The sequence below is a fragment of the Hyperolius riggenbachi genome, chromosome 1 (genome assembly GCF_040937935.1).
Source record: "Hyperolius riggenbachi isolate aHypRig1 chromosome 1, aHypRig1.pri, whole genome shotgun sequence".
Classification (NCBI taxonomy): domain Eukaryota; kingdom Metazoa; phylum Chordata; class Amphibia; order Anura; family Hyperoliidae; genus Hyperolius; species Hyperolius riggenbachi.
Genome location: NC_090646.1, coordinates 465849257 through 465873041, shown reverse-complemented (window position 1 = coordinate 465873041; position 23785 = coordinate 465849257). Strand labels below are relative to the sequence as shown.

Here is a 23785-nt window from a genome sequence, read left to right as displayed (position 1 = left end):
GGCAGGGAGCCTCTATTTTTACTCCGTTTGAAGTCCCCTGTTGTAGCTACAACCCTGGTGAGAGAGATACTTTGTTTCGGCAGAATAGAGCCGTTATCGCAATCTATAATATATACGTGTGTGTGTGTGTGTGTGGGGGGGGGGGGGGGGGGTGGGGGTACTGGGCGCCCCTCATTGCCCAGAAGTGTTGAGCTTCAGGGAAGCCTCATCATGGTGGGTGAGTAGATGATGGTATAGCACGGCTGGGCACTGTGGGCAGTGGATGGGTTAATCCTGGCAAGGGCATGGAGAGTGGCTCAGGAAGCCAGTGAGGAGGAGAGGCTCTCCCCCAGCCATAGGCACATGGGCAGATGAGGGATGAGCCAGGAGACATGTGAGTATGAGTGAAGGCTAGCTAGATAGGTTGTGTACAAGAAGTGAGAGATGAGTGGGGCTGCGGTACACGTTAGGCGCTGGTTGGGCAGTGTCTAAACACTTGCAGAGCTCCCACTCTCTCCCCTCCCTCCCCATCATTACACTAAGCTGTGTGCAATAGAACAGCTTGTAGTTCTCTGTCTATACAGCGCACACTGCCCTCCAGAGAGAGACAGAGAGAAAGGAGAGACACACACAGGAAAGGAATACACTACAGACACAAGGCACAGTATAGAGGCAGCAGCAGCACACAGCACTGCCCTTCCTGTAACCCCATCGCCAGTAATGCCTCTGCGAGAAGACTCTCCTCCATGCTGCCACTGATGATAAGAGCTGCCATCTCCCTCTCCTTGCAGGAATAGACGGATCCGCTGTGTCTGGCAATGACATCCCGGCTTCACCTTCAGCCACTCGGAATGAGGAAGATCTTTATTATCCCCTGTGCTCTGATGTGAAAGCTTTCCCTGAAGGAGATAAGGATTGTGCATGTGTTCCCTGCGAGCAGCCGGCCTGAGACATCCAATCTGGGGGGAAGCAGCTGAACACTGAGCAGATCTGCAGGAACAAACCAGGGCCTTTCCACCGCCGACAAAGGAGAACAACTCAGGTACTAACTCCCCCATCCCTTCCTAAATGCTGGCCTTGCCTGGGCACCCCTGCCATACTCTGTGTGTATGGGCAGCTCTGCTCCTCGGTGCCACCACCTACATTACTAGAGAGGTGGCACATGCTTTCATTTGTCTGTGTTCCTGCTGCAGGCCTGTCTCCGAGTTCCCCCACTAGCTAACATTTCCTGTCTGTGCATACTGAGAACAGAGCTAGCCCCGAATCATACTGACAAATACAGCTAGCCCTAAAACACACAGAGAACACAGACAGCCTCACATCACACAGATCAAACAGCTTGCCACAAATTACACTGAGAACACAACTCGCCTTAAATCACACCGAGAACATGGCTAGCCCCAAATCACACTGAGAACACAGCTACCCTCACATTACACTGAGAACACAGCTAGTTCCATAATCACACTTAGAAAACAGCTAGCACCAAAATAACACTTTGAGAACAGAGCTAGCCCAAAATCACACTGAGAACACGGCTAGCCCAAAATCACACTGAGAACACATCAACATCTAAATCATAATATCATAATGAGAACACAGCTAGTCCAAATCCTACTGAGAACACGGATAGCCCAAATCCTACCGAAAAGACGGATAGCCCAAATCCTACTGAGAACACAGCTAGCCCCAATTCCTACTGAGAACAGGCTAGCCCCAAATACCGTAATACTGAAAACACAGCTAGCCCCAAATCACACAGAGAACACAGCTAGCACCCAAATCACACAGAGAACACAGCTAGCACCCAAATCACACAGAGAACACAGCTAGCACCCAAATCACACAGAGAACACAGCTAGCACCCAAATCACACAGAGAACACAGCTAGCACCCAAATCACACAGAGAACACAGCTAGCACCCAAATCACACAGAGAACACAGCTAGCACCCAAATCACACAGAGAACACAGCTAGCACCCAAATCACACAGAGAACACAGCTAGCCCCAGATCACACAGAGAACACAGCTAGCCCCAGATCACACAGAGAACACAGCTAGCACCCAAATCACACAGAGAACACAGCTAGCACCCAAATCACACAGAGAACACAGCTAGCACCCAAATCACACAGAGAACACAGCTAGCCCCAGATCACACAGAGAACACAGCTAGCCCCAGATCACACAGAGAACACAGCTAGCCCCAGATCACCAGGCTCTCCATGTCGCCACTTTCTACGTGCATAGGGCTATCTTACACCTTATAAATTGTTATAATATATTATACACAACAGTGGTGAAAAAGTATTCACCAAAACTAACGTAAACATGATAATAACTCGCACACTTCTACAGCCCAGAAAATAAAATATAGAAAGCAAGACTCAGTAAACAATGTTGTGTAGTGCGTCCCCAGTCCATTAGCAAAATAGTGAGAATCACCCACATATATCACAAATTATCTGACAGTGTTCAAACACCACCACTACTGTTTTTTTCCTGACTGTAACGTTGTTGCTCTAAAATCCCATACCTATATTTGTTGTGTTTATTGTTGTGGCGATGCTGTAGAAGTGTTTGGAGAGGAGAGCGGGACACATACCATGAATAATAATATTTACACGCATTTGAAGTAGCCTGAGACAGGGAGAAGTACCTCGTCTCTGTATTACAGGAATGTCAGTTATCTGGTCACAGGCTCACTGCAAGTCTTGTCAGCTGGAAATAGTTTGGGATTAATTAGCCTGAGAAGAGTCAGGGTAAATGTATATACAGTAGAAAAGAACAACTATAAAGTACAATAACATTCAGCCATATCCCTAGCCTACTCTGAGTCACCCTATATTATAGCTATCACTTTGCAAGTTGTGCATGTGCAGGTTGCGGTCTTAGGAACACTGGCTATATATATATATATATATATATATATATATATATATATATATATATATATATATATATATATATATATATATATATATATATATATATATATATATATATATATATATATATATATATATATATATATATATATTACAGCATTAGTAACAATAACATGTATGTAGTAGGACGCGCCACATAAGTTTATATCATATCTAATTAATAGCAATGGCCCACATGCAGTATAGACATACACATAAACAATATTATTAGCAGGTGCAGTGCAAATATACATGTTTTCTCATATTTATGTAATGTGTATAATTTAATGATAGATATAATATAATATAATATAAAGATACACTACCGTTGGAGCAACAGGTAAACAGAGTATAGAATAATATACTGTATATGAAACAGTAAAAAAAGCTACACTTTGATTTTTAGCAGTTGATGCATATTTGTGTTGCAGCTTAAAACACATGTAACACAAATCACACCTGAATATGGCACAGACAGTAAACAGTGTGAACACAGGATAATAATACAAACATGCAAACAACAACATTCGTGCTAATAATACTGGGTGAAATGACATATAGCCGATCGGTGGTTGATGCAGCAAGTATGAAGAGCCTTATTTGGGCCTCCTCCTCCACCTCCTGGTAGTAGCAGGCTGCAGTGTGAACAGACACAATGCCATCCAGCAGAGCTATGATGAGTGCCACCTTTTTTTCTGAGTGCAGGATGGCGGACACGGATGAGGGCTATGGGATGCCTGACACACCGGTGGAAGCAGACCACAAGGACCTACAGTGCGATCCCAAGCAGGACAGTCAGCTGGGGGGGAGCAGCAAAACCCCCACCTCGCCACAAGCTGCCTTTACCCAGCAGGTACCCGCATCACTCTCATACAATATTCAGCCTGTTCATAGTCACATGTATGTTATTTCATCAGGAAACCCACATTGTAGCCATGCACTGTCCCCACTGAAAGCAGAAACGTGCTATAGTGCAAGCAGTCAGGGCTGTATATGGAATCACACATAGGATCACTAGAGTATGGAACAGGTCTCTATATACGGAGGGGCTTCAAATCATCGTGATGTACCAGAACTGTAATGTTTAGCAGTATCCCACATTTCCAGCTATTATTGTAATACATTATTATATACTTTGCACACAGATATCCTTTGACTAGGCTATCACGCGAAAATTAACTTCTTAAAAGCCAATGCCGTAACCATAACCGTTATTTTCATACATTTATACAAAGTTCATGTTATGTTATGTACACGTCCTCTCTCGATGGGTTTACAATATACCAAACTTTTACATTATACTACACACACACTTATTAGATTTTCCAGAGCTTGAATGGATATTTCAAACAAACAGAAACTCGTGAAAAAAGTATCTTGCGTACATTAATCATATTTTTTTTTACTAATTTAGAAGATGATTTATAGCATGACTATTGTGACGCAATAAATAAACAAAAATTTAAAAAATGCGTCCCGCTGTATAATCGTGTAATTTACTTATTTGTTTAGCTACTATAACCAACCCGATATTTCTGTACGATTTGTAAGAACTTCAGCAAAGTCAATGAGGAGAGGATGCTGCCCATAGCAACGGCTGTTCTCATCCAGCTGGCCGGCTATTTTAGGTAAATTCTCAACTTTTGCTGCAGTTTTCATAAATCCTCCCAAGAGAGATAACGGGATAACAACAGCGGTTCGCCAAGTTCACAGTCAGATGACTTTCCTGCATTCTGCTGAGGTGGATGCATATGAAACCATTATTTCATATTATACATGACTCGTGCTAAGGCTCCTTGCTTACAATCTATTTTATATTAACAGAAGAATTTCAGAAGATTTATCTAGTCAGGGAAGCCAGAAAAATAAAGCATCCATAACTAATGAATCCTTTGCTCTCTGGCTAGGGGATGGAAGGCATTAAAGTGTTCCTGCACGAACGAGAGTTATGGATGAAATTTCACGAAGTTGGCACGGAGATGATCATCACCAAGGCTGGAAGGTAAGGCCCTCTCTCTGGAGGTGTATGGGGTCTAGAGGTGGAAGGGAAGGCCTTCTCTGTGCAAGTATATGGAGCCTCCCTTTGGTAATATATGTGTCTGTTGGCTGGCAGGTAAAGTGGTAATGTGTGGGCAAGGAAAGCCCTCTATCTGGTAATATATGGGGCACCTGGCTGGCAGGTTAAGCCCTCTATGTGGTCATATATGGGACACCTGGCTGGCAGATAAAGCCCTCTGTGTGGTCATATATGGGGGCACCTGGCTGGCAGATAAAGCCCTCTGTGTGGTCATATATGAGGCACCTGGCTGGCAGATAAAGCCCTCTGTGTGGTCATATATGGGGGCACCTGGCTGGCAGATAAAGCCCTCTGTGTGGTCATATATGGGGGCACCTGGCTGGCAGATAAAGCCCTCTGTGTGGTCATATATGGGGGCACCTGGCTGGCAGATAAAGCCCTCTGTGTGGTCATATATGGGGGTACCTGGCTGGCAGATAAAGCCCTCTGTGTGGTCATATATGGGGGCACCTGGCTGGCAGATAAAGCCCTCTGTGTGGTCATATATGAGGCACCTGGCTGGCAGGTAAAGCCCTCTGTGTGGTCATATATGAGGCACCTGGCTGGCAGATAAAGCCCTCTGTGTGGTCATATATGGGGCACCTGGCTGGGAGATAAAGCCCTCTGTGTGGTCATATATGAGGCACCTGGCTGGCAGGTAAAGCCCTCTGTGTGGTCATATATGGGGCACTTGGCTGGCAGATAAAGCTCCCTATGTGGTATTATATAAGGGACCTGGCTGGCAGGTTGACCCTTATATGTGGTCATATATGGGGGCACTTAGCTGGCAGGTAAAGACCTCTCTGTGGTAATATATGGGGCACCTGGTTGGCAGGTGAAACCCTCTGTGTGGTAATATATGTTGCACCTGGTTGGCAGGTGAAACCCTCTCTGTGGTAATATATGGGGCACCTGGTTGGCAAGTAAAGCCCTCTGTGTGGAAGTATTTGGTGTATCTCTGTGGAAGTATATGTGGCTCCTGGTTGGCAGGTAAAGTCATAATATATGGGGCACATGGTTGGCAAGGATAGCCCTCTCTGTGGTAATATATGGAACTCCTGTCTGGCAGGTAAATCCCTCTCTGTGGAAGTATATGGGGCCTCTCTGTGGTAATATATTTGTATCTTGGCTGGCAGGTAAAGTGGTAATATGTTGGCAAGGAAAGCCCTCTCTGTGGTAATATATGGGGCACCTGGTTGGCAAGAAAAGCCCTCTCTGTGGTAATATATGGGGCAGCTGTTGGCAAGGAAAGCCCTCTCTATGGTAATATATGGGGCAGCTGTTGGCAAGGAAAGCCCACTCTGTGGTAATATATGGGGCACCTGTTGGCAAGGGAAGCCCTTTTTGTGGTAATATATGGGGCACCTGTTGGCAAGGAAAGCCCACTCTGTGGTAATATAATATATGGGGCACCTGTTGGCAAGGAAAGCCCTTTCTGTGGTAAATGGTAATATATGGGGCACCTGTTGGCAAGGAAATCCCTTTCTGTGGTAATACTGTATATGGTGTTTCTGATACACCTGGCTATGGAACAGGGAATGCTTTGGCCACATGTTCTAGTAGTCAGTTATTTTGTTGACTGAAGTGGCTGTCAGGTAAATAACGGTCCCTCATTTCTGTGGCCTTTCTGTGGAATCATGTCACAGGCTGGGGTGAGGGCAGGACTGGAGGGGGACAGAGGGACGGCAAGTGACACAGCAGCAGATAGCGGGTGTACAGCAGTGAAATAGAAAGTGGGAGGTATTGTCATGTATGATCAGAGTGAAGCCAGATAGGAGAGCGAGTGTATAAGGCAGCCGGAGCAGTGCAGAAGGAAGGGGCTGCCCCTTATCAGTGTACTGGGAAGGTTCAGGCCTCTGTCTCCCCTCCGCACTGGATCCTGTCCAGCACACAGAGGAGAGGCAGCCACATCCCCCTCCTGCCTTCACACGATTTACTACCGCAATCTAATAGAGACGTTCCATTTTCAGAAATGTAGCTCTTCTATCTGCATTGGGAAGTACGGGAGCCCATGTGATGGCTGCACTATAATCCCCAGTGTAGCCAGCCAGTGATTGCAGAGGGTGAATGGACTCCATTGTGTGCAGAGGGTGCTCATGGCTGTCATTGCCGACACACCTCGCCTGTGACAGTCCGCCTGCCAGGGCTAATGCCAGGCCGCACTCTCCAGCTACAATCACACTGTTTAAAGCACAGTTTGTATACAGAGAGTGACTCTCAGGGTCAGCTGAGAAATTGGTCTCTACGGCTACGAGTACTTAAGGGTACAGTATCTAATTTCATAGGAGCTGGGAAAGGAGCTTTTACCGAACCTTTGTTTGAAAGATAAAATAGAATTGTCACTCGGAAAGTTGCGCTAGGAGCAGGAGACCAGCAATGCTATACAGGGAAGGACACTAGGGATGTCATGATGTCACTGTGCGGCCAGCTTGCGTCACATTGTTCTCCATAGTAAGTTATGACACTTGCATTGGGCAGATGAGGTCACTGAAAATTCCTCCAGGAGATGATGATAATGATGATAATAATAATAATAATAATTTGAAGGACTTTACAATACAAAAAGAGCACGTTCAGTTTTCACTGTAGTAAATGTCAATACACAAGCAAAATATTCCTCTCTCACATGGGCCCATATGCAATTAACATTTTCAGCTGAGTTTTCTCCTAGGTGATAGTTCCACACCTTGCTATAAAATGCCTTTTAAACCACCAGCAAGAAAGAAAATACTCAAAATAGATTTGATAGTACTTTATCACCAAGTTTTGGGTACTTTTTCAACTGTAAACTGCTGAAAAGTTATTTTTTAGAGAAGATGAAAATTATCTCCTAGGAGGTGAAAAAGTGAATTGCATATGGGCCATAATCGCAGATATGCAAGTAACCTTCTTCTACTGACTTATCTCCTAGGAGAAATGTTTCATCTTTTCTTTCACATAACTTTTCAGAATTCTGCTATTGAAAAAGTACCAAAAAGTTGGTGAAAATTGCTATCAAAATTATTTTGAGTACTTCTTTTTTTTTGCTTAGTGGTGGTTTAAAAGTTGTGAAAATATCACCTAGGAGAAAACTGAGGAGAAAATGGCCCATATGCAAGTAACCTTTTTCTCCTGAGTTATCTCCTATGAGATAATTCTCTAAACTAACTTTTCACCATTTTCAATGTGAAAAAGAACTATCAAAACTATTCTGAGTATTGTCTTGCTTGTTGGTGGCTTATAATGCATTTTATGACAAGGTGTGACAATATCACCTAGGATAATATTCAGGAGAAAAACTAAATTGTATTTGGGCCAAAACTGGTCCCTATTCAATTGACTTCTACTTCTACTACTCACAGGAGATATTTCATGCTTTATTCAAAAAATATCTTTCCAACCCCCAGCAAGTAAGAAAGTACTCAAAATAAATTTGATATCAGCTTTAATTGCCTAGTTTGAATACCCTTACAGTTGTTAAGTGACAAGTTTTGTTTTAGATAGCTTAAAAAATATATCTCCTGCGAGAAAAGTTAGTTGAATAGACGCCAATGCTGGGAGTAAAAGGTGTGACGTATATTTTCCAGCCTGCCAGCCCCGTGCAGCACAATGCATCTGTATTCCTTCCCCTGCATGTGAGCTGACTGGAGTTCAGAAGTGGATTATTAAATTGTAATTCTATTCATACGCCTCTCGTCCAGTTTGCTTTTAAGATGCATTCAATCACTACTAAATAATAAATATCAGTATATAGAGTAAAAGAAGGGGAATATAATGTCACCTTTGGCGCCCTAGTAGAAGGCAACACAAAGTTCCCAGCAGTGCATAGCTGAGCATCGCCTGCAGTTCATCAGACTAGCGTCTCTCCCTGCATTTCTGTACGTCAAGGAAACTGATGTGCTGCTTGCTTCTTATGGAATATATAATGTAATTCCAATGTGTGATACAACACTGCAAAGCTGCAGCCCCAGCCGGGACGTCTACGCCGTGTTCTAGGTGAACGTGCTACACACTCCTGTGCATTGTAGAGGAACGCACTACACACTCCTGTGCATTGTAGGGGAACGCACTACACACTCCTGTGCATTCCAGGGATACACCCGCCAAGCCATACACTCCTGTGCGTTTCAGGGGAACACGCCATACACTCCTATGCATTGCAGGGCACGTCACGTGCCATACACTCCTGTGCATTCTAGGGGAACGTTGCATACACTTCTGTGCATTCAAATGGTGCCATACAGAGTGGGTTCCTTCCTAATGTATTTTCTCCGTCTATAACTATTATTGCAATGAAATGTATATTATTAATTATTATTATTAATAATATTATTTTGAGGATTATTATTATTATTATTATTTTGCCGTTAGCATTGGGGAACTATTAGTGCTCCGAATTTTTTTTTTATTATTTTTTTTTTGGATCATTCGTTTCTTTATGCGAGTGAGCCAGCATAAAGTACAATGGGGAGTTTAGTAAAGTGACCAAGGATACTCATGCAATAACTAATAAGAAGTCACAGCGTCTAAACGCAGACCATTTACTATTTATTACACAGAAAAAAAGTTCCTACGTTCACATTCGTTAAATGATTTGCAGTATATAATCCATGGTATTTTTTCACAAGCTAAATGAATGAAGTGAATGTTTCCATTACATTCAATGAGAGTCATTGGCTGAAAACATTCAGGGGGTTTGCATTGCATAAGGGAGGAACATTTCTAGCAATAACAGAACTAGGATACCTGTTTACTTTATATAGTCCACAGCTCACACTGCTCCAGTCCAACCAGCCATTAACTATTTGTGCTCTTTTTGATATATGTTCTAAATTAAACACTTAACTGTTTATAGGAGTTGAATTATAACTTATACAGATCAAGACTTTATGCTGGGGTCCTCTCTCTATCTCTCTTTCTTCTCTGCATAATTTTCAAGCCAGCAGCAATTTGCGATATATTTAGAAACAGTAGAACAATAGTTTTATGACTTCTGAAAATGAACCAGGAGATTTTTCTTTTTTTGTTTTATTAATTGATTACTAGTCTGTTTTATCACAAGTTGCACACATTCATCTTAACTGTTAGTTATATTTATGGTCCTTTGGCTCAGACTTGGAGAAGGTGCATTTGTTGGATTTTCTAGGAAATGTAAAAAGTAACCATTCATGAAACATGCAGTATTTGTGACATCTGGGCAGAGGATATCATCTGTATTTTTTTCTTTAGTGTTTACCAGAAACTAACAGCAGGACTGGAGCGGGTCCAGCAATAAAGTCCGCGCCAGTTTTACCACAGAGAGGGCAATTCACTAAGAAAAGATGGCCACTTTCCCAAATAGCTATTCCTCTCTGTTATTGCATCCCCCTTTTATTACCTATAATTATGTTTTACATCTTCCCCTGAAAAAAAGATGTATTTTTATGAGAAAACAATGGATCATTTTCTTTCCTAAAATAAAGTTTTTGGACTATTGACTTTCCATCATATAAAAAAAGCACACAAAAATCAGACTTAAAAGTCAGCAATAGGAAATTCACAGGAAGCTGATTAAACACATCTTTAACAAAATACTGCACATTGGAAGAATCTATATATATATATATATATCTATATATATCTATATATATCTATATATATATATATATATATATATATATATATATATATATATATATATATATATATATATATATATATATATATATATATATATATATATATGTTACAGTATTCACCTTGGTGAAGTATATTGTGAAATAAATACTGCACCACTGATGATGAGTATTATGTCACCTAAACATTTCATTGAGGGAAGATTTGCACCAGTTTCTGTTAAAAATCTCAACCTAACCAGGCAAATGGAAGTGGGAAAATAATTATAATTTTTTTATCATCCTATCAGAAACAAGGGTTTTGAATTTACTAAGGGTTTGTTTTTGTTGTTGAGCTGAACATAAGTGAAACTTTGAAAAGTATACATGATCCAGCAAACTTAATATGCATTTATTACAAATTGTTTGCTATTATACGGCAAACGCTTTCACTTTGGTAGCTAATTTACTATTTATTACCAACCCTCACTATGTTCTATTGTAATCCAGGCAGTGGTGTAGCTAGAGATCATGGGGCCCCATAGCAAAACTTTCACGGGCCCTCAGATGTAGGCACTCATAAACAATGCCCAAACCCTATGGATATGAGTTCAATGGACAAATTACATTACCATGCAATCAACACTGCACATAGTTCATGGGCACTGAGACAAGTCAGAGGGTGGAGAAACACAAGAAAGTTATAGGTGAACACTTTTATTTCCACCTGGGCCCTCTCTGCTCCAGGGCCCCATATGGCTGCTATGGCTGTTGCTAAGCTCCTGAACCCAGGTGAAGATTGTAAACTGTGTGAGGGCCCTTTTCCACCAGCGCGTTTGCGCTGGCTGAATCGCAAAACCGCAAACCGCTAGCGATTTTACAATCGCTACGGTTTGCTTTTTAACATAGGAATCGCGGTAGGTAATTTCCACTACCGCGATCCGTTTTTTACTTGATCGCGATCGCGCCGTGGAGCGACTTTTGCCGCGATTTTGCTATGCAGTGCATAGCATAGCAAAATCGCGGCCGCGAACGTCGGGGAATCGGCGGTAATTGCGATTCAGCAATCGCTAGCGTTCAGCATGAACGCTAGCGATTGCTAGTGGAAAAGGGCCCTAATTCTTTTTAAAACTACAGGCCAGGTTTGCAGGATCACTCAGGCCATGTTCCGAGAGCTCAGTTGCATTGCAGAATATTTCTGCTTGTCAACTAACTGCTCATACAATTTTACAGGACTGCCCACAGTATTGCGTTGTAACAGATCGTGGTGCAGGTTACTGCCTGCAGGAGCTGCCATATTGATTCCCTTTTAAACAATACCAGTTACCTGGCAGCCCTACTGGTCTATTTGGCTGCAGTAGTGTCTGAATAACACCAGTAACAAGCATGCAGCTTATCTTGTCAGATCTGACAGTAATATCAGAAACACCTGATCTGCTGCATGCTTGTTCAGGGGCTGCAGCTAAGAGTATTAGAGGCAGAGGATCAGCAGGATGGCCAGGCAACTGGTATTGCTTATAAGGAAATAAATATGGCAGCCCCCATATCCCTCTCACTTCAGTTGCCCTTTAAAGTCTATGTCCATTCTCCATTATTATTATTATAATTTATTATTACTATTGATTTATAAAGTGCCAACATATTCTGTGGTGCTGTACTAATTAAGAAACATACATGGGGTACATAATAATACAGACAATGATGAACATCAATATACAAGATACATGATTGATGACAACATAATACAAAACCAATACAAAATACAGAATACAAGATACAGAATTGGTAATGACAGTGATAAAAGTAACATGATGAATGAAATGTGTAATGATTTTCAGGATACAAAAGGGGGAGAGAGCTCTGCCCTAGCGGGCTTACAATCTAAAGGAATTGCAGTTCATACACATTATAAAGCATGCATTATGCAACTGACTACTGTGAATCCAGCCTTGGGCTCCTTTCACACAGTGTCCATTGCGTTCTGTCACAACAGACATTGGGCTCTATTAACAATAGGCAGTTTGGTAAAAGCATTTTGGGCAGTAAAATACCTAATGCGTTATTTTACACTTTTTTTCCAAATTCACAAAAGATTTTCCCCATGAGGCAGAAGTTTGGTAATTTACTGAACAAACATGCCTCAATTCACTAAGCCCTGCTCGGTAAGTGTCACTTACCAGCCTTCTAGCAGGGCAGCAGGCAGCTGTGTGGTTGACTTGGAGGTTTTCCGGACTGTGCATACGGTCATCCCTTCAGATGTGCTGCAGCCACCAGGGGGAGCTCTTCTGTGTGCTATAATACAAATATGCACATCTAAAGGGATGCAGGGATGCCTGCAGAATCGTAAGCTTCTTCTGCTTTGATACACTGAAAGACCCACCGGCATCCCTGTCGCATCCAATAAGCGTGAGAAGCAGGTTGTGTGGCTCTCCCTATTGGCTTCCTGGCTCTCCCCAAAGGCTGTCTGTCAAATCTACAGCACAGAGACAGCATGGGGAGAGCTAGTTTTCAGCTGCTGTGAGCTAGAGGGGAAAAAAACGAACACTTTTGGCCGGTAATTGAAATGTGAAATCTTTGTGAATTGACGTTTCTTGACATTTCCCGATGTAATTACCGCACAAGTCAGTAATTTACCTCACTAGTCGGGAACTGTGATTTTCTGTACGGAGATAGGTTTGGTGAATTGTAACTTGGGAAGGTGATCGGTAAAATCAGCTGTTTTCAGCATCACCGAATGAGATAATGCTTTGTGAATAGAGCCCAATGTCATCGCATTGCAGTGCATCGACTAGCACATGCATGTACAGTAGCAGTGAGGCATACTATCATTGTATTGTATGCCTCACTGTATGGTCGCACTGCACCTCTAACAGCTTGTAACATGCACAATGTTAAGGGATCCTTATGCTCTCCAGTAATCTCTTGAGTTTGGAGAACCCTACCAACATGAAAAAAACAGCAATTATTGTACACATCAGTATATTGCAACCACCACATGTATGTGTTTCTGTATAAACTCAATGCAATGTATTTATGTATGCTTTAAAATGGCTGGTAAAATAGTTTTATGCAATCAATGAATAACCACTGAGCAGAGCCTTTTAGTATTTTTACACTGACACGTTGCGTTGTAACTGGCACTGTTTTGCGCACTGTAATGTTATGCTAAACGTATATGAACATTTCCCACCACATCAGTTGCAATGCAATGTAACGGATTCTACTGTTACAATGCAGAACATGCAGTGCATGGCTAGGTCCTCACACATTGAGGCACAGTGCATGTCAATCAAGGTTCACCTTTGTCAGTTGCTCTGGGTTACATCACGTCACTGCAATGTTGTTTTTGGTTGCATTACATTATATTGCAACACTATGTAACCTCCCCTCCCCCTTACCCTCCCCAGTGTAAAACTAGCTGCTTATTAAATGACTATCTGTGCTCATGACTTATGGAAACATTTCAGTAATTTAGCCAAAGGTATAAGGCTCCAAATAAAGAGAGAGCATACATGCAGTGGGGAATAAAGTGAGAGCTCTGAATTGTGCTGTCACCCTCCTGATGCTGTGAAGTCAAGATATTAGCATAGAGTTAGGTAGATCACATCATTATATTCACAATCTTACAGGCTAAATGTTTCCAATATACAGTAGGTGTTCTAATTGTGCATTTAGTGGTTTGTCTAAAGGCCATTTCATACTTACCGCACCATGTCACGGTACTCTCCCCTGCAAAGAAGGTTACTTTGTTAAAGAGCAGACTGAAATCGTTTAGAATTTGCTTTTGCTCTTGCCTAGTAATCAGCAATATCAGTGACTGAAACAAAAGCTGTATTGAATCAGGTGCTCTCATCATTTCTTTGTAACCTTGCCATTATAGAAAATAATATAAAAGAGGTATTAAAGGGCCACGCAGTTGGCATGCTGTATATTATTGTAAATATACTTTGAATAACAGTTACCCCAAAAACAATCATTTTATTGTAAAAGCATGCAGTTTGTCTGCTGATCAGTGTATTCTGCTCTATAAGGAGGAGAGAAAGGTGGACAAGCGGGAGTAGGCGAGAACAGTGGCAGGGTATGCTTGAAAAGTTTGGTCAATTAGTAACCAGCAGTTAGCAGGCATCAGGAGAGGACACCTGTACCCACTCTGAAAAGGTGTACAAAATTATGGTAGCCAACATGCTGGGTGACATAAGTTGAAATTGTGTATGATCTTCTAGGTTGCTTAATTTATTAAACTGCACACTACTGCATCAAAATGCACCCTTTTCTTGGGCATACATATTCAGCCATTGGCCTCTTCTGCTTGGATTTGGCACATAGGTGTGAAGATAATGCATAGTGAGTATTGGTTAGGATTAAGACCTATTTTATGTGGTTTAGTGCTAGGGAAAAGGGTAGGAAGAGGTTAATGTTAACAGCTACAGTTGTGGGTTAAGTGTGAAGGTGGAAGGAGGTTAGGATTGGACAGCAGGAATAGGTTTATATCTAGGGGCTTTTGTAAGATTAAGGGGCATATGTTGGAGTAGGGGAAGCTAGGCCTAGGCCAGGGATGTCAAGCCGGTCCTACGAGGACCAAGGTACTCACACATTTTTGACACAGCTCAAATTAGTTGATGGGTCTGAATCATGAAAGATGTGGTTTATCAGGTAGAACACATTTCTCTCTTTCTCAGTCCATCCTAAAGACTGGGGTGGATCTGGCCCTTCAGGCGTGGAGTTCAACACCTGTGGCCTAGGCATAATGAAGGGGTTTATGTTGGAGGAGGTTAAGGTTAGGCATTAGGAAAAGGTTTATGTTGGGAAGGAGGAGGATCAGGGTTGGGAGTCAGGAACTGGTTTTTGTTTGAGTGGTTTATGTTGGAGTTCAGCGTCAGGAAATGGCTTATGCTAGGGGGATTAGGAAGTTAGGCATCAGGCTACGTTGCAGTAGCGGAAGTTAGGGTTAGGCATTAAGGAGTTATGTTTGGGCTAGGTTAGGGGAGGGATTTTTTGTTGGGGGTTAATAGTCAGGAAGTGGATTATGTTGAGGTGAGGTTAGGAGTCTGGAGGGGGTTTATGTGGAGGTGAGGTTAGGGTTCGTGATCAGGAGGGGTTTTAAGTTGGGTGGGGGATGTTTTAGTTTTAGCATCAGGAAGGGGCTTATGCTGGGGTAGCAAGGGCAGGAGTCAAGAAGAAGTCTGTGTTGCCAGAATAGGGTAAAGCATCAGGAAGGACTTTACATAAAGTGGCGGGGTGGCTATGGTTGGACATCAGGGAGGAGAAGGGAATTGGTTAGGGATAGCCAATCAAAGTAGTAGATGCACTGCTGAAAGCTTTGTGGTAAAACCAAATACAGTAAGCATTGATAACTGATGATAAATGGGGTTTATTCACAAAATGTATTGAATGATTTATCTCACCTTACTTATTAACTCAATTTATCTCTCCTTGGAGTTGCTTCACTAAAAGACTTCATCAAGTATCATAATGTGTGTTACCTTTGGCAACGCTTGTGTTAACACATAGCATGGGCGCTAATAGTGCTGCAGCATTAGTACCAGTAATATTGCTGTAAGGTAAGCTGTCTGTGCACAGCAATATTAATGGCTTTTAGTGAATCAACCACAAGATTTACTGTAGCTCATGATTTATTTCTCATTATCTGTCCTTACTCATGAGTTATCTCTCTTTACTGGGTTATCTCATAAAGAAGGTTTCCTTATTTGTTTATATCATGAATTAACTCTCTTTATGGATGACGTGAAAAATAAGTAAGGTGAGATAATTCAAGAAAAAAGCTTTGTAAATGAACTCCTTATAAGCTTTACCTGACACATTCATTAAAGTGGACCTGGACTCTTGCACAGGACAGAAGGACAACAAAGAGAAATGCACCCTGTATGTATTTAGAGAGTTTAGCCTGTATAATTCCCCCTCATCTGTGACTAATTACCATTGTAATTTGATCTCTCAGCTGTGTAAGCTAGCTGCCTCAGCAAAGCAGCTAATTTGTAAACACATTATGTTAAGCCTATGTCTTCTTCTATGAGAGATACACTGCAGATTTGTTGCAGCATTTGTAGGAGTTGTAACAAAGAATGTTTTTCTTTAAAGGTTATTAGGCTGTTGTGTATCTTTTAGAGCAGAGAGGAAGTTCTGAGTTCAGGCCTGCTTTAACTTGCCATGGTTCTATGTACTGCCTGTACCGGTCATACCTTTCTTTGTGTACCTTTTTTAAATTACTGTGCAAGGTACAATCAGCATGCAAATTGTATTTCAACCACAACTTGAATTTTACAATGGCTACAGAATCAGGAACCACCAATTAATTAACTGCGGATCATGGTAAGTTTATCAGCTGCTAATTAATTGTTTGGGAATTCCTGATTCTGATTAGCCCCTGTAAACTTCTGGGTTCTCTTGAAACTGAAATTTAGATACAGGGCAAATGATGTCTTCATCGCTTTCAGAGTGATTGACTTATTTGAACATCATTTAAACAGACAAAAGGCTCCTTTTGATTAAAATATAAATGGATTCTAAATGTTAGAACTGTAACTTTATGAAAGCTGGTTTGACATGGAAAGGAAAAATGTTTTCATTTTCACAAAATACTTTAAAATACACTTTGCAAATGCTTTCATAGTCTTGTGTGTACTCGGTGGCAACGTGTTTTGCCTGTGTAGAAACGTAGCTAATTTCAAATGAATCACTTTTAAAGTATCTCATCACTGACCATAGACTTTCATTGCTATTAGTTGCAATCTTCTCAGTCTGTGCTCCGCCCTCTGGCAGAGTAAACATCATAAGGATGCAAGTCAAGCAGTGGTAGTAGCCCTATTCACTGCTACTAACTTACTTATCCCCTCTGCTTTGGAAACTGTGAACAATATTTTAAGACCTTGATTACACAAGAAAAGATAACATTTCAATTTCTTTATGATGACTAAGTTATTAGATAGTAGTTGTAGATTTGTGCCAGGAGATTGACTTTAAAGAGACACTGAAGCCAGTTTAAAAACGGGTTTTTACCTTTTACTTATATGAAGCATGTTTGCCCCTGCTAAAACTCCGCTATCCCGCGGCAGAACAAGGGGTCTTTACCCCCCAAATCCCCCGGGGCACACTGCAGGGTGCGCTTCCGTGAGAGGCAGAGCTTTCAGCTGCAGCTCTGCCTCTCCACGCATGTATCAGCGCGTATCTCTGCCTCTCCCTGCCCCTCTCAGTCTTCCTTCACTGAGAGGGGTGGGGGAGAAGCAGAGATCCGTGCGGCGATTGACGTGCATGGAGGCAGAGCTGCAGCCGAAAGCTCTGCCTCCATGAGCAGCAAAATCCATGACCAAGAAAGTCGTGGATTTTGCAGGGGGGGATTTGGGGGGGGGGGGGGGTAAAGACCCCTCGTTCTGCCGCGGGATAGCGGCACTTTAGCAGGGGCAAACATGCCTCACATAAATAAAAGGTAAAAAGCCGTTTTTAAACTGGCTTCAGTGTTTCTTTAACCATTTAGAGCCCGTTTTAACTAGGGCTGAATCTGGTTTGAATCTGCAGCGTTTCCCCACTGGCGAGTCAAGCAGGGAATCGCTGTCTTTTCCTTCTATAGCTTGCCGTCTCAATCGCACTGTGGTGCGATTCTACATAGCATGCTGCAGTTTCCCAAAGCATGCACCCAAATCCCTCCCTGTAGCTGTGGATGGCAAAGCTAAGCGATTCAGACTGCAGCTTCTCAGCAGCATGGGTGCCGCCACTGAAACTGTGGCACCAAGTGGAAATAAGCCCTTTAGATTTCAGGATGTGAGTTTCACATCCTAAAAATTCTTCTTGTAGATTCCAGGATGTGAATCTCACATCCTACATTAAAAGCCGCCGCAGTCATGCATCCTATTGTTACCAAAACTGCACCCATTTAATTAATGATTGCTGCTATTTGTTACAGCAGCAATCAGGCACTTTTAAAGGTTTTAAAATAAAAGTTTAAAAAGATGGTGAAAGAGTAAAACATTAAAAGTTTATTTTTCCCTTTAAATTCCCAGCCTATGTACCCTGCATGTCACCTGTGCTTGAACATAAGATTTCTGCACACCTCCAATACCTGTCGCCTGTAGCAACTGGATGCGATCGGTAGGGTGACAGTTCAGGACCGCAATGCTGTACAGATGTATCGCTCTGGGCTCCTTCACATCATAGACCCCAGGAAGTTGCGGGTGATGTGGATTTGCAGCGGTAGTTCTAGTTCACCCGACAGGAAAATGCTGCAGCTGGACGTTACGATGCTCCCATTTGCGTTACAACATGACGCTCTGGAACACTTTGTCTAATGGGAAAATGAACATGAAAGTCAAATAGACTTTCATGTTACCTTTCTAATCGCAATCTAGAAGCTATCCGTCAAAACGCATGGATCAGCTCCTAGTGTGAAAGAGCTCTCTGCCATTGCATACCAATGCTTCTATACAGTATTAGGGGTCCCCAAACTGTCATCCCACAGATCTGATCCGATTGCTACAGACACGCAGTCTGGGGATAATGACCCACTACATGCCCAACTAGTAATAAATTAAGGCATATGTGGTGTCATTTTAGCTGGGAAAAGCCAAGTAATATATTTTAAAGTGTTTTATAGCAGTTAAATTAGGACAGGTGAAACATGAAAAAAGTGCAATTTTGCATTTAAGTCTATTTTCCCCTGTAAAATGGTTATAATATAGAATAGATTTATTAAAGAAATACAGCCCAAGGTAAGCCTAGATTGTCCTAGGCTAATTAAAAAGTTATTATTGTATCAATAGTGACACAACTGCGTGTCAAAATTGTCTTAAATCAGGATCATGTCATGCATGTAAGCCACAAAATCAAATTCAATTTATCCACTGCTCTGTGCTTAATAAGTAGTCTACATGCAGCCTGCATTGCAAGAATTTCAATATAATCATAAATGTTTCTCCTGTAATGAATCATATCTCAGTCAGCCTGGCTCTATTCTGGTATATTGCAGAGTAGAGACAAGTTTATTATCTCCCCTCCCACATTCCTGCTCCTCACTGATTGGCTGAGGGCAGTTGAATGTGAAAGGCTGAGGCTGAGAAGGGAAATACACCTCACCCCTTTGCAGACACTGCTGAATTACTATCTATGCTGTGCTCACATGTGTTTACAAAGCAAGCTGGATATTACAGTACAGTTTTTAAAGAGAAAAAAAAGAGTAAGGGAAGTATTGACATCAGGATTGGCTTCAGTCACAGACATTAAAGATGGAAAATGCCTGGAAGAGTTTTCTCTTTATGTACTATATAAAATTCACTGAAATCAAAATACGAACAGTACAATACATATGTTATGTAAGTACAAAAAGCATTTTTCTACTTATATGTGTGTGTTTTTTTTACCTAAAATAGTATGGCTGTCCCTGCTGCTTTTGGGTGAGAACCCAGGAAAGCGAAAGTGGTTAATTCAGTAACGGTAATAAAAGTCATCATGGGTTAAATAATCCTACTGTTATGTTGTGTAGCCAGCGCATTGTTTTCAGATCTAAAAAGAAACAGTATGAAGCCTTACCACAGATGTGGTCATGGGAAAAGATTGGGGAGAACATTGTGAAGGAACTGGCATCAATATTGATAATCATGAAATCCTCTAATAATAGTATACGCTTATACATTCTTGTATTGGTTTGTAAAAGGCCAGTTTTGAAGACCTTTCTATCAACACATTCTCGTGAGAGCCAAATAGTCATATTTTATTACAATGTTCTGTGTCCAGTATTGTGCTTAGAATGGTCTGTTTAGCTAGATCAGACGATTACAGAAACAGGAGAGAATGGTGTATATGGTTCGTTAGAGTGAACTGAAGAATAAGGGCTAAACACTGTGCATGTCTGCAGTGGCTGGACATGGAAGACTTGTCCAGATTAATACATAGATCAAAAACTGAGCAAAAGGAATGGGAAGAACAAACTTACAAGTGTTCAGCTCTGTGAAAGTCTACCTAGCTGAAGTTGTTGTATTCTGTTCCAGGCGAATGTTTCCCAGCTACAAGGTGAAAGTCACTGGCCTCAATCCAAAAACCAAGTACATTCTGCTCATGGATATTGTGCCAGCGGATGACCACAGATACAAGTTTGCTGATAACAAATGGTAGGTGGCCTATTTGCCTCTGTTTTGCTTGAAATGTGTTCCGCTGGTTATGCAAGGTCTCAGCTATAGCTTTGTCACACTACAAGGTTTAAGAAAATCATGAACCTCTAAAAAACATGATCAATTTTTTTATGTTTAATCATAGATAAGGAGCTGTAGTACTTTACTTCTGTTTACAATTGGGACTCTCTGTCAATGCTTTACTGCACTAATGTATTATAAGCTGGATAACTACTCCACATTGGTGCCAATCCAGTAAGCCTTCTTAAAGGGAAGGTTCAGGGAGTGGGGAAAAAAAATAAAAATGAATATACCCTTACCTGGGGCTTCCTCCAGCCGGGGCAGGCAGGAGGTGCCCTCGCCGCCGCTCCGGAGGCTCCCGGTCGTCTCCGGTGGCCGACCCGACTTGGCCAGGCCTGGCTGCCAGGTCGGGCTCTTCTGCGCTCCAATCTGCGCCTCACGGGGGCGCGCTGACGTCATCGGACGTCCTCCGGGCTGTACTGCGCAGGCGCAGTAGTTCTGCGCCTGCGCAGTACAGCCCGGAGGACGTCCAATGACGTCAGCGCGCCCGCGTGGAACGCAGAAGATCCCATCGTTGGAGCACAGAAGAGCCCGACCTGGCAGCCGGCCTGGCCAGGTCGGGTCGGCCACCGGGAGCCTGCAGGGCGGCGGCGAGGGCACCTCCTGCCTGCCACGGGCTGGAGGAAGCCCCAGGTAAATGGATATGGATTTTTATTTTTTTCCCCACTCCCTGAACCTTCCCTTTAATGTATCAATGCAAAAATCCTATTTATTTACTACTATAGTACATGGCAGTTAATGTAAATCCCAGATGGTTAAAAATGTAAACACTTTCCTGATATCAATAAAGAAACCTGAATTCATGCAGTCTTCATTCATTTACATAGGATGTGCTAGAGATGGGGGTGGGGGCAATATCATTTTTTTATGTTTTTTTTTGTGTGTGTGGTGTTATTAGCCACCTGCACATACATGTAGCAATGTAGGGATCACCATAGCAGATGCTATGGGACTCATAACTACAGGGGGACCAGTGTGTGTAGCCGGCGTTGGTATGGAGGTCCTTGGCAGGCCTCGTGGAGACACTCCCCCCCCCCCCCACCTGAGGTGCAGAGTAACGGCAGCGGAGCATAAGACAATTGACTTATATCTCCGGGCTCCTACAGTCTCCAGGAATCCCCATCTCTATGACTACAGTGCAGGCATCCCCATCTCTATGACTACAGTGCAGGCATCCCCATCTCTATGACTCTATGACTACAGTGCCCACTCTCACTATGTTACAGCGGTGAGGGCTGGAGAAGACAAATACTGGGGATGTACCTATACTGGGGGCTACTTCTAACTACCTATACAAAAGGCCTGTGGCTACATATACTGAGGGAGCTACTTCTGGCTACCTATCCTGGGGGAGAGGGGATTCTGGTTACCTATACTTTGAGAGAGACCCGGGCTACCTACTGAGGTCTACCTGGGGCTTACTAACATTGGGGGTACCTCTGGCTACCATTACTGGAGGGCTACTTAAAGAAACACTGAAGTGAAAAAAAAATTATGATATGATGAATTGGTTGTGTAGTAGGGGTAATTACTAGAACATTGGTAGGAAAAAAATATTCTCATATTTTTATTTTCAGTTATATAGTGTTTTTTTTATAACATTGCATCATTCTCTAATACTTGCAGTTTACACATTAATCAGCATTCTAAAAGTTTTTGCAGAACAGGCAGTGAACTTTTGACCTGTCCTGAACTGTTTTCTGCAAAAGAAAAACACAATACAGCTGAGATAACCTAATCAGACTTCAGAGCTCTCCACGACTTTCAAAGTCGCAGAGCTCAATGGCTATTTGCATAGATAACAACTGGAGTTTCTTAACTCTTCCTGTACTGGAAATAAATACTACTTATGTCTTTGTACCTAATGCTTTATTTCTGAGCTGTACTTACAACCAATTCATTATATCATCATTTTTTTTCGCTTCAGTGTCTCTTTAATGCTGGGAGGGGGCTCTGGTTACCTAGAATTAGTATGGGGAACACAAGTGCCTTTTCATGTTTAATTTCTTTTTAGAAAGGGAGGCCCCAACCAAAACTTTCCTGTGACAAGTGTATAGCATGTGGCACAGAAAGGGACATGCACATCAGAAGACAATTTGGGGGTGCATTATTTTGTTTCAAAAGATTAAGGATTTATGTTTTAATGTAACATATTACTCAAGTTCTGCAAATGTTCTGAGAATGTGTGCAATCATTCAGTCTTCTTCCATGTCACATTAGAGAAGGATTTCTAGCCACAGAAACAATGGATATAGGCAAGAATGATTTTACTATGGCTAATAGATAATGTTTGCAATGTGCAATGTTTGCAATGTGCCATGCATGCAGAGCTCAGCTCTAACTAAATCAGTGCAAGATAAATAGTGATTGTTTACTATAAGTTGTCACATAGTAAGCCAAGTTGAATAAGATGGCATTTCCATGAACTATGTTTGTCTGATATACATGGGGAACTTAAAGAGGAATGTTAACCAAGCATTGAACTTCATCCCAATCAGTAGCTGAAACACCCTTATCCATGAGAAATCTTTTCTCGAATAGATTATCAGGGTGGTCTGTATGGCTGATATTGTGGTGAAACCCCTCCCACTGTGTGATGTCAGGACCTGGGCTCTGACATTTTCCTGTCTGAATCTTGTTGCATTGTGGGAAAAAAAGCTGTTTCCAACTGCCAAGCAACCAGTATCTCCTCTATGCATATGATTTAGGGGGAAGCTGTATGTTTTGGGGATATGGGAGGAAACAAGAGTGCACAAAGGAAACCTGGGAGAACATACAAAATCCATGCACATAATGCCCTAGTCAGATGCGAATCAGAGACCCAGTACTACAAGGCTATGCCACCATGCTGCCCATAAGGTCCATGAAGACATAAAACTATAATATCTCATTTCATATCAAATTATTATAGATCACAATTATTTCCTTGTTTGTTTTCTCCTAGGTGATATTTTCATGTGTTGTTAATAACATAATTGAAACCACCAGCAAGCAAAACATTACTAAGAATAATTTTTCTTTTTCTAATTTTAGTTATTTTAAAGAGAAAATA

At 42.0% G+C, this 23785-nt stretch overlaps 1 protein-coding gene and 1 long non-coding RNA gene across 11 annotated transcripts in view; one reads left to right on the top strand and one right to left on the bottom strand.

Annotated features, from left to right (window-relative positions):
• LOC137521055 (uncharacterized) overlaps nt 1-23785 on the bottom strand; it is a 523185-nt gene that overhangs the window by 295315 nt on the left and 204085 nt on the right. The window lies entirely within an intron of this gene.
• Nucleotides 1-23785, top strand: part of TBX5 (T-box transcription factor 5) — a 128984-nt gene that overhangs the window by 1151 nt on the left and 104048 nt on the right. Inside the window, exons 2-5 of one of the 2 annotated variants that reach the window (XM_068239781.1) lie at nt 771-1021; nt 3614-3761; nt 4816-4910; nt 20533-20652. In XM_068239781.1, the coding sequence (XP_068095882.1) occupies nt 3615-3761; nt 4816-4910; nt 20533-20652 (362 nt within the window). In that variant the 5' untranslated portion in view covers nt 771-1021; nt 3614. Of the gene's footprint in view, nt 1-471; nt 1022-3613; nt 3762-4815; nt 4911-20532; nt 20653-23785 lie in introns of those variants that run through there. The other variant, XM_068239771.1, reaches the window with a different exon arrangement.